Here is a 12,019-nt window from a genome sequence, read left to right on the forward strand (position 1 = left end):
ACTTGAAAACACGAGGTTCATATGCACAGGAATCTCTCTATTGTTCGGAGCCTTTTCCCAGAAGTATTGCGAGATGCGATGGGCGAGACTGCAGTTGGCTTACTGGCACTGTTATGTAGGGAGTTCATTATGGAGTAAATAAAGGCTTCCAGAGCATATTGTTCTTTAATTTCACTGCTGTCAGCTGCTACGAAAGACAAAAAGAACGTTAAAAACATGCCCCGTCAGACCTAGAAGTCAAATGTAATCAGCCTTGTTTGTTGATATTTGCGTCATGTTACAGACACTATTTGAACTTAAGAGTCAGAACAAATCAATGGCTCTGTTCCAAAATCTAGTAAACCGACTAACACCGGCGGCGTTTTAAGGCATCCCAGGTAGGCAGCCTTATTTGGATACGCAAATTGTAGGGTACCATTTTGTTTATCATGCACATGTATTGCAAAAGTTAAAACATCTAACATTCTCTATGAAGGATACATTTAATGTTGCCTTAAAATTTGGTCTTAATATAAGATTAATAAAAAAATAAAAAAAATAAACAATCAGACAAAGCAGATGGAAAAAAGTTGATTAAACACGCATGGTTTCAAAAGTTCTATTGTTTTTGAAAGAAGTCTCTTATATCTCTCTCTCTCACACACACACACACACACACACACACACACACACACGTTTGTTTCACTATATTAGTGAGGACATTGCATAGACTTCCGTTGATTATATATCAGGTTAATTATATTTTCTATCCCCTAACCCAGTCCCTATCCCGAAACCTACCAATCCCAGAAACGTACAAAACAGTAGATTTAAATAAAAACATGTTTTGGCCAATTTATAAACCCTTCCTAACCAGTCAAATGTCCTCACTAGTCAGTTGTCATAATATTTTACTATATAAGTGAGGACATTGGTATAGCCAAGCAGGGTACACACCAACACACATATTTTATATTATATTATATTATATTATATTATATTATATTATATTATATTATATTATATTATATTATATTATATTATATTATATTATATTATATAACCATTTTGGTTCAGCAAAGAACCTTTCATTGAACAGTTCTAAAAAATACACTTTTTAGTTTTTTTCTTGGCATAAAGAACATTTTAAAAATGTAAAAAAAAAAACGTGTTCCACTAATGGACCTTTTGGGTAATGGAAAAGTTCCATGGACGTCGAAGATTCTTCGTGGAACCATTGATTCCAATAAATAACCTTAATTTTTAAAAGTGTATCATGTTAATAGTTTAGCAACATGTTAACGGCAAACTTGAGTCTCCAGTTTGCTTTGCACAAAAGGTAGACTATAATTGCAGCCTATGCACTGTAAAAATATATGATCAATAAGATGACAAACATGTTTTTACATTTCTTTTTAATTTATTCTTTAAAAATTTGCACAAGATTCATTTTCAAATCAGTATAATGTTGTTTAATTTAATGTAATTTGTGAAGTTGTAATGACTTAAACATTGTTTTGTTTTTTTAGAATATTTTAAATCAATGACTTAAAATATTCCATTTCAGTTACAATGCTGACTTATAACATTGAGTTAGCTCACTATGTTTTACAACTAAGCCTATATGTTGGCATAAGAAACAGTATCTACGTTTAATTTCAAGAATGACAGAAAACACATGTCCAATATGACAAAGATCAGAACAGCAACAGTTAAAGCGTCTTTCAGAGAGAGAGCGCCTCTGTGCAGAAACACTAGAGTTAAACTGTGGTAAACAAATACTCAATAGTGATGAGAGGTTCTTTTCAGTCCCCAAATTACAGTCTGGTTAACCAGAGAGTCTGTGTGCCAGCTCATTACTGATGTTTGCTTCCAATGCGACTCGTCTCCATCCAAGTTTACGAAAACATTCGAGGGGCCTTGAAAGCACAGAGGGTTTTATACAGGCTGTAGCCCAGGAGACAGAAGCCTGAATTAGACAAATGCCTACACGTTGCTAGTCAACAGCCTATGGTTTCACCCAGGTCCTCTAGCAGATCGCTGTAAATGCGGTTAGGCGGCTGAAAGCAATGCCACGAGAGGACAGTGGGCCGTCCTGCCTGGGAATGCCACTCGATGCTTCCCGACAACTCTGAATCTTAATGTCTTATTTAATTACAGTAAGTGGCTGACGTTCACCTAATTGTTGGGAGTAAATTAAAGTGCTACATTCACTCAGTCTCATTACGTTCCCACAAAGACACATAAATGGCTTTTCCATCAGCAACTTGTTCCTGAATATAAAATATGATTGTGTTTTTCTCCCTGATATTATATGACCCTTTCAATGAAGATTTATTTCACAATGGCGATTGCACAAACGAACGGACATTGTGGGAAAACAAAATTCTACTACAAACTCTAAAATAAAAAGGAAAATCTAAACCATTGAAGAAATGGTAAAGTATTTCTGAGTATAAATGCAACATACTCAAGATACTTCAAAGAATACCATAGTACTAGCATGGGCCACCCCCCTCCCCAAATAGGTGCTTTTTGTTGGTAACATTACAACTTTAGACAAACAGTCTAACTCAAAAGGTTTGTGGAGAGAAAGATATTTAAATGTTTTTTTAGAAGTGTATTACAATTACATAGTGTATATGATAATAAAGGGACTGACATTACAAACAGCTCAAGGCATAGCGTACGGTTCTCATAGCCACTAATTACAGATACCGAGGCAAAAACACACAATACGTCACATTTAATTGAATAACAATACGTATTGCAAAAACAGCATATTGACATGCTATGGGTTTGAGAAGCATTAAAAGCTCTTACTTATGCATTTACGTCATTAGCATTCTACACTGTAAAAAATATTGTCTAATTAATGGTTGCAAAAATACAGTCAAAAAAAATCCCCCAAGGCAAAAAGCCACAGGTCGCGATTTCCATATTTCAACAATGCGTTTAAGATTTTGCTATTTCTTGGTCATACTGTATCGTTCTTGCAGTATAAAAGAAAAGAAAAAACAGGCAGGACTTGCAACCCACAAAAATGCTGGTGTGGGTTTTGTCTGAGTACAGCAGTACTAACACCGTGCCACAAATAATTGTGGCAAAATAAAATAGGTGCTAAAATTCATCATCAAAAATAAACTGAAACTAAATAATGACTTCAGGTATTTTTAAACCATGCCAACATGGTAATATGGACTAGGTTCCTCTGAAACTTTGATGGCACAAAAAACGGCATTTCAAATCACTTAAACAGAAGAATGTCATGCAATTGGCACAGCGGCGATGATGAACCCTAGAGTTCACCGAGGATTCGCTTAAAAACCCCACTTTGATCAGGTTACAACCACAGGCCATGATACACTTGAAGTCAGCAACAGTTAAAGGGAAGCAGTTGAAGTGCATCGCCTTAGGAACGACTTCTGCCGTGATAAAACATTCAATATCTTGTCTGACGACTGAAGCAGCGCAGTGGAGATAGACAAATCTGTCCTGAATGAATCCCACCAGAAGCATATGATTTGTTTTCACTTGTTTGTTGAATTTGCCATTTCTGTTTATTTGTTTGATTGAAGTTAACAGCAAATTAGCATTTGATGGCAATAGATCACTTTGCACACTATAAATACATGTTTAAACAGCTTTCACAATGTAATTCTAATCAAAATTGAACAATCAGTGGGTAATAATGTTTATCCACTAGAATTTGGTTGTTTAATACTAGTTTTTAACATGATAATAAACGTAAAAATTAAGTGTCAGTCCACTTTTCTGATTCATGACCGAACAGACGTGCGGAGCTCAGCTGTGGTGTTCAGTGTCCGATATTTTCTCGTTGTCTCGCTATAAAATCATCCATCATTACAGACACTGCTTACCTTACTGAAGTACAATAAATGTATTTTAATTGGACAGGGCTCTCGGAGAGAAGGATGAAGGCTGGTCAAATCCACAGAGAGCAGAATAGCAGGACGCTGGCCATATTAAACCGTCTGTGTTATCTTTAGCACCTTATTCATGTATCATTGAAATTCCTGGCCAAAGAAAGCACTCTTTAGAGCTCACCGGATTATAACACGACTGAGTGATTGGAAGCATGGGCAGAAATTAATTTGACCATACAATGCTTCAAACTGCGAGCAGATGTCAAATGCAGGTAGCAGTCGGAGATATCAGCCCTCTTCAAATAGCAAATTAGCAACATGTTAGTGCACTAAAAACCTCTGCAGCCACTATTGTTTCTGTAACGAGATGGTTTCACAAAAACAATCCGAGCAAAGATGTAATTTGGCGTACACCCATTGTAGACATCACCTTTACCTGACCACACTATAATCATGGTCATGTTGTCATTTCAAAAAGATCTGCTCAAAAACATGACAAAACAACATTTAATTGTGCTCAAAAATAGGGTTAGACTCTCGAGGAAACTTATCGGCAAGGCTCGGTGATCTACAACATTATTTTATCAGCCAATAATTATGGCCTTAATCTTTATTAAGATATATTTAAACACCTCCAAAATCAAAATAAAAGCTTTGACAACTGATAAAGCACTTTTACTGTTTGTATATGTTCTACACTTTAGATATCACTATCTGCCACTGAAAACCACAAATTGGTCTGCCACTATTAAAAACGTCTCTGTTAAGATGAAAAAGCACAAAAATGCCTGAAGTGAGACGTATTTAGCTGATTAAGAAAGTTAAACAGTAGCCTCATTTGAATTTTAAGAGGCACACACTACGGTTCTAATGCTTCTCTCATTGAACCACAAAACTTCCTACCATTTATAAGTACAAGTGATCTCAATTAGAGACCTCCATGAAGGCACGGGGCGGCAGACAGTCACGGCAAGAGGCGGCAGAGGAAACTGTCTTTACATTTTCCTCCCTCACTTTTCCAGACAGCCGGCGTGCCCAGAGCAGACAGCGTCAAAAACACCCGAGAGTCTGTTTTACAGTACGCGCAGATGCCAAGTCCCAGCTGACTTTTTACAAACCCTATTTCTCTTTTTCGTAAGAGGCGTCTGCGATTTTTACACTTTAGTTTCAGCTGCAAATTAAAAAAAAAAAGAATGAGGCAAATGCGTCGCTGACAACAATTGTACAGTGTGACACAGATGAATGCAACAGATTGTTAGACGCTGGAATATAATATCTCAAGATCATCACTCAGCGCAGCGCCTGCCAAAAGAGGAAGAAAATCTTTGCAATTGGAGGCCATTTAGTCTCCATCAAAAATGCCTTCGACTGCAAGCTATAATTAAATGTCTTTCAAAAATATAACTGCAATCCAGAGCCCTTTATGGAGTCGCGGGGTGATTTTCAACAAAAGGAAACGTTCTAAAACTGTATGACCATGTGCAGTTTAAGACGTGAAGTGAGATTCAAAAGGCACGGAGCATTTCGTATTTATGACTCGAAACGACGACAACAACAACAATCAACATGAAGTTACTCATCACGGCATATATAAGAGACATGTATCATTTTAGGCTGCTCTACAGGCCAAACAAGCTAATAAAAACAAGAGATATATCTTACAGTAATATTTAATCTTGGCAGAGATGCTTTCATTACAGGATAAAAATCTCCGTCAGAAAAACAGTCAAAATTAACACGCAGAAAACCATCAAGGATATTCAGGGTCATATTTCACTGCAAAATATTAGTTAAAGTATTATACTACTATATTAAATATTATACAAATATTACAAAATATTATAATGCTATATCTTGAATGAAGGATTTTTTTTCTTTGCAAAGTTACATTTTCATTACAATTATGCAACAAAAAATGTTTTTTATTTATATAAAAATTGGGTAACCCTTTACAATAAAGTTCCGTTAGTTAACATGAACTAATAATGAACTGCACTTTAACGACATTTATTAATCTTTGGTAATGTTAATTTCGACATTTACTAATACTTTATTAAAATCTTGTTAAAATTTATTAATGAATGTATAAACACTGTAACAAATATATTGATCATAGTTAGTTCATGTTAGTTAATACATTAAATAATGTTAATAAATTAAACGTTTTTGTAAAGTGTAACCAAAAATGGTAAGTATGCATAACTCTATTCAGTACTATTTTTGTACTGAATTTAATTCATGCTTATTTCTATTTATAAATACTTATAATGTTTAAAACATGGGACTGCAGGTTTTTAGATACTTATTACACACTAATAAGAATGTGGGATGAAAATGTCATATTGTCATTAAAGAAAACAATGCAAAAAAGGTAAAATAGTCTTTAAAATGATTCATTTAATTTATGCAAAACATAATTTTACAAAATCCTTTGTTGACCAGCTTTTGTCCCCAGTTTTGACTAAACAAAAAGGGGAGTCTTTTAGATTTTTCTCCACAAGCTGATGTGTATTTCTCTGTCTGCCCTCAGTATCGTCACCCCCCCACGAGGTAAACACAGTAAAACAGTGTTGCTGTGATTTGCATGAGTTTGAAGGTCTCCTCAGGTGCGATTCAAAGCAGAACGACAGGATGAATTTCACTGTGGCTTTCCTAAAGAATATCTCTCACTAGGTCAAACCGCAAACGCTCTGTTGGAGGGAAGTCAATGGATCGGCATGTAAATGTACTTTATGACTCCTTTGTGCTTTGGGTGAAGCAGTTTTGTAGACCTGGACGCTCGCTTTATAGATTGGGCTTAATATTATTCATTCCAAGATCAACTACACTTAAGGTTTTTGACGGAAAAACAGGGTTTCTGACGAAAATGCTGTCGTGTGCCGAAGTACATCTACAGAACCGCAAACACTGATGCGGTTTCCAATAAGCAAACCCTCCTTATTTCTGACAGATGAAATAATAAGCATTATATGATACTTCGGTAAACCGTAAAGTGGCCTTGTGCCACGGCTTAATCCAGACTGGCTCTTCTGAAGGCCATGGCTTCTATCACTGGTGCTAAGGCTGTTACTAACGAATGTTTTAACAATGAATCGAGTAACCGGATTTACTGTGAGCTGCTCTGAGACGCCGGGAAGGAACGCGTAACTTGCACGCATGTAAATAAAGTCCTGTGCTTCACTCTGAAACCCACAGCGCATATATTTATACAACTGAATCGCAGCCCTAGCACTATGCTATATTAGGATTTTTAAATGGTTTAAATATATTGTGCCACATTTAAAAATCGTCTAATATTGAGATTTATGGATTCTCATATCTATGCACCATTTCTGGTATTTTGCTCCTTAATCAAAAGTGATCTTTTAAAAAGCACTCAAATTTTATTAAAGAATCGTGACAGCCCTAATTGGCGGCGGGCGCTTTATAAAATTGACAACAGTAATGTGTTAACTCATGAGAAAAAAAACATCCATATTCTTCTCTGAATTATCATGTAAATTATATATAAATATGTCAGTCAGTCATCACCATATCAGGGTATCACCATCAACACAACTCCACAGTACTTGTTGTTAGGACTGGAACGGGAGTTTTCTGAATTATTTTAGACAGGAAAACTTTCATCCACTTACATCATGCTCTGGAGCTCGGGGATGAAGCTTGTGGCCTTTCCGGATCCGCGTCCGGCTGTGGTGCTGCTGCTGGCTGCCATGGGGCTCGCAGCACTGCTGCTCATCTGTAACACACACAAACACACACACACACACACACGGTTTTTACACGCCCACTCAAAGCATGAGCAATTATAAAGCCACTTCACATGGAAAACGCTTCCTGATGCATCCACCGACAGGAGGGGAAACACGCCACATGTTCAGAGCCGGACACGTTCAACCGGAATCAATGACAAATGGCACTCACAAAGAGATGTCAGAGAGAGAGAGGGAGACGCAGGATGCTTTTTTAAGCAAGCGAGACTGAACTATTTATAATGACCAAAGCAAGGCTGCTTAAACTACTGTAGGCAATGATAGTTGATAAATGATCTTATAGTTCAAAGGGAAAGGCAGACATGTTTAAAGTCTGTTTTGTTCTAATGTTTACCAAATGTTTGATCTTGCCAGCATTACATGGCATGACAAAAAGTGCGTATTTAATTCCATATAACATTAGTGTTGTCCATTTAGCACTAAAAACAAAATGAAAGACCTCTTCAAAAAGGATTTAAATATTTACATATAGGTGCCAATACATAAAACGACCCACACATTTTTTTTGGTATATAAAGTGGTGGTTAACCAATATGTATATTTAAAATGCTGATGCCATTTAGTCTGTCTGTCTGTCTGTCTGTCTGTCTGTCTGTCTGTCTGTCTGTCTGTCTGTCTGTCTGTCTGTCTGTCTGTCTGTCTGTCTGTCTGTCTGTCTGTCTGTCTGTCTGTCTGTCTGTCTGTCTGTCTGTCTGTCTGTCTGTCTGTCTCTCTCTCTCTCTCTCTCTCTCTCTCTCTCTCTCTCTCTCTCTCTCTCTCTCTCTCTCTCTCTCTCTCTCTCTCTCTCTCTCTCTCTCTCTCTCTCTCTCTCTCTCTCTCTCTCTCTCTCTCTCTCTCTCTCTCTCTCTCTCGTGAATTTACAGTATAAAAGGGGCATTTATAAAAATAAAATTATATATATAATTATATATGTGTACTATACTTTCTGTGAAATGCAGTATATATTGACTATACAATTTATGCTTATTAATACATAAACCAATGAATAAAAATAAAATATTTAAAATAATATCAGTGGGTTTAAAATTTTTATTTACACACACACACACACACACACACACACACACACACACGTATATTTTATATAATAAAAATATATAAAATATATATATATATATATTAAACTTTTCTGTATAAATTGCATATAATTTATACTCAATTCAAAACAACAATAAAAATAATACCAAATATACTTCTGAGATTTTTTTTTTTTTAATTAAATCAATTAAATGATCAATAAAAATAAAAATATTTAATATTTAAAATGATATCAGTGGGTTTCATGTTTTAAATATCTACACACACACACACACACGCAATATATATATAAACTTTTCAGTATAAATTGCATATATAATGTATACTCGATCCACAACAACAATAATACCTAATATGTATACTTCTGAGATTTTTTTTGTATAAATTACTTTTTAATCAAATAAATTATTCTTTATTTTTCTCTTTAAATTATTTTTTTTTTACCAGGATCATCTCTCAACTAATCAGCTTTCTCATGATGGCGGTTTTAATAATAATAATAATTAATTAATTAATTAATTTGTTTCATTTATATATTGCTTTTCTGGGTAATCAAAGCACTTTACATATAGAAGGGGGAATCTCCTCAACCTCCACTAATGTGCAGCACCACCTGGATGATGCGACGGCAGTTATATTGCACCAGAATGCCCACCACACACTTGTATTGGTGATTGGTGGAGAGGAGACACAGTGATGAAGCCAATCAGTTTATGTGGATGATTATTAGGCCATGATAGAAAGAGGCTAATAGGCCAATTTGGCCAGGATAAATTGATGCAACATTATCAAACAACATTATTATTTGCTAATTTATCTGAATTCTCTGAGCACGTGCCTTCGAGCAGTTAACATTCATCACACAGCTATCTGCACAGTTTGCAGTTAGACTTCCTCCAATACAAAGAAAACAAATTAACAGGATGCTGATACAAGAAATGGAGCTTGTCGAATTCAAATGTGCTCATTGTCGGCCTCGTCACGGCCCACCAGGTTTATTTGAGCAAACCTTGGTCTGTTTAACCTGAAGCTGACATGAGTGACTCAGAAACCACAGCCTTCCTACGGCATCAGACTATCAAATCTCACAGGCGGACAGGCCTTTTCTCACGTAGATGAGACGTAATCCCCATTAATGCTGGTGTAGTTTGACAAACTTCTGACCATTTAAGATATCATTATTGTTTGCTCACGTTCCAAACTAGTATGAAATTTAGGGCGCGTTGACACTTGTAATTTGGTTCTCTTGGTCCTAGTTTGTTCACATTGTCATTTTGTCACCTTGAACTTAAAGGTGCACTATGTAGTATTTTTGCAGTAAAATATCCAAAAAACACTAGGCCAGTGTTATATATTTTGTTCAGTTGAGTACTTACAATATCCCAAATGTTTCCAACTATTTGTAAATTGTGAGAAAATTGCTATTTTAACTAAGGACCGGGACGTTTCAGCATAGCGTTTGAGCGTGTCGCCTGTCAATCGCGTCATATCTGCGTTACCCTCGGTTTTATTCTGCAGAAGCGCTTTTCTCTTAGCAGTGTGAACATGTCACAGCAGCGCCGAGCGAACGCACAGAGGAACGTCATAACATCATTTTAAACACACTTAAATGTATCTACTTTTGCTTTACCTGCTTTACCTTATAATCAGGACGGGAAAAAAGCGGAAGTGCGCGTGCACAGCGACTGTGTCCCGTCCCGTCATAATAAAAGTCCCGGTACTCGCGAGCCGTGTTCATGTAACAATCGCTCCAGCGGCCGTGCTCAGCTACACAACACTCGTTCCTGCTCTGCTTCACACTACAGTAACGTTAATAACCGCATCCATGAACATGATTTCTGTCCGAGTCCTATTTTCCACCGGCTGTGAGGTGAAGACCACATGTCCCAAGATACTGCGCTCACACTTGGCGTCATCAAACTGCACCATTGTTTAGAATAGGCGCCCTCCAGTGGACAGAAAGTTGCATAGTGCACCTTTAAAGAAAAAACACCTTTTATGACGTATATATTTTGCGACAAGAACCCAAAACAATGCTGTGGGGCTGGGCAGGCATATCGAGTTTGTACAATATATCTATATATATTTTAAGAAACTATATGGAATGGGGCGATAACATTTATATTGATATACAGTAGATTGGTCTGAACTCATCTGAATATAATAACGGAGTACGCAGCATGAGATGATGAAGGGAAAGTGCATGAAACAATTTGTCCTAAACGTGACATGCATTATATTAAGGGCTTCAAAATAACTGGTAAGATGTAGTTAGCACATATAGCTTAACGCAGCTTGCCCTGTCAGATGCTCTGAGAGATAGGCTACTTGTGCTGACAGACAGATAGCCTAACGTACTTGTGGTGTTTAATGCGTTTGAAATGTAGTGCTTTCCACAGAGCATATCTTACATTTCACAGGTATTCTCCATCTGTAAATGTTAGAAAGTCATGCAAATATGTCCATTTTGCTGTCAGGTGAGGACGAGCCTGCAAGTGAATCTCAGCGAAAATTCAGGCTTCCATGAGTGAGCCATTCAACCAAAAAATACAGAGATATGATTTTTTGCCCATATCACCCAGCCCTACAATGCTGTGTCCTGAACTAAATGCACTCGCTGTATGTCCATACATATGATATAATGGGGCTTGACAACTCATGAAGATCTTATAAAATATGTAAAAGAGTCACACAAATGACAATCTGTTGTGAAGTGTCGTGGTTCTGATGGCTGTCCCGAACTATGATGGGCAACGTCACAACTATGATGAGAAAAAAAAAAACTATAATTGAGCATTCTGCCCTTTTTAGGGTTGCGTCTTGATACATCATGTCCTGTTTTTGGCTTGTTTACATGTCTTTGGTCCGTCTCGCATTAATATCTAATTCAAAGCGCACCAGAGTTTGTTTGAGTTTACTTGTTTGGAGCACACCAGGGTTTGGATGTAGCGTTCACACTTAATAAATAATAATCACACTGACAGAGCAATCACACCAGTTCTTTTTAATCAAACCAAGCCTGTCAAGTGTGAACACACCCTTTAATTCCAATAGGAAACTCCATCCAATCAGTTCCCCATGGACAAAATCAAGTCCCGGCCAACATTTGTACTTGTTCAAGAGGACTTGTGTCACTCAGATATGTCACAATAGGGCAGAAAAGACTATCGCAACTTCCATTTCATGCTAACTTAAAAGGAGTAGAGCACTTTAAAAAATATGAAAATTACCCCATGATTTACTCGCCCTCAAGCCATCCAAGGTGTATATGATATTCTTCATTCTGATGAACACAATCAAGAGTTATAATTAGGGCTGTGCAATATATCGAAATATCGCAAA

The 12,019-nt window shown here is 36.7% G+C and overlaps 1 protein-coding gene across 5 annotated transcripts in view; it reads right to left on the bottom strand.

Moving 5' to 3' along the window:
• Positions 1–12,019, bottom strand: part of supt3h (SPT3 homolog, SAGA and STAGA complex component) — a 180,297-nt gene that overhangs the window by 163,737 nt on the left and 4,541 nt on the right. For 4 of the 5 annotated variants that reach the window (XM_067456036.1, XM_067456035.1, XM_067456039.1 and 1 more), the window contains exon 2: positions 7,502–7,605. In XM_067456036.1, the coding sequence (XP_067312137.1) occupies positions 7,502–7,605 (104 nt within the window). Of the gene's footprint in view, positions 1–7,501; positions 7,606–12,019 lie in introns of those variants that run through there. The other variant, XM_067456040.1, reaches the window with a different exon arrangement.

The sequence above is a fragment of the Pseudorasbora parva genome, chromosome 10, assembly GCF_024679245.1.
Source record: "Pseudorasbora parva isolate DD20220531a chromosome 10, ASM2467924v1, whole genome shotgun sequence".
Taxonomy (NCBI): Eukaryota; Metazoa; Chordata; class Actinopteri; order Cypriniformes; family Gobionidae; genus Pseudorasbora; species Pseudorasbora parva.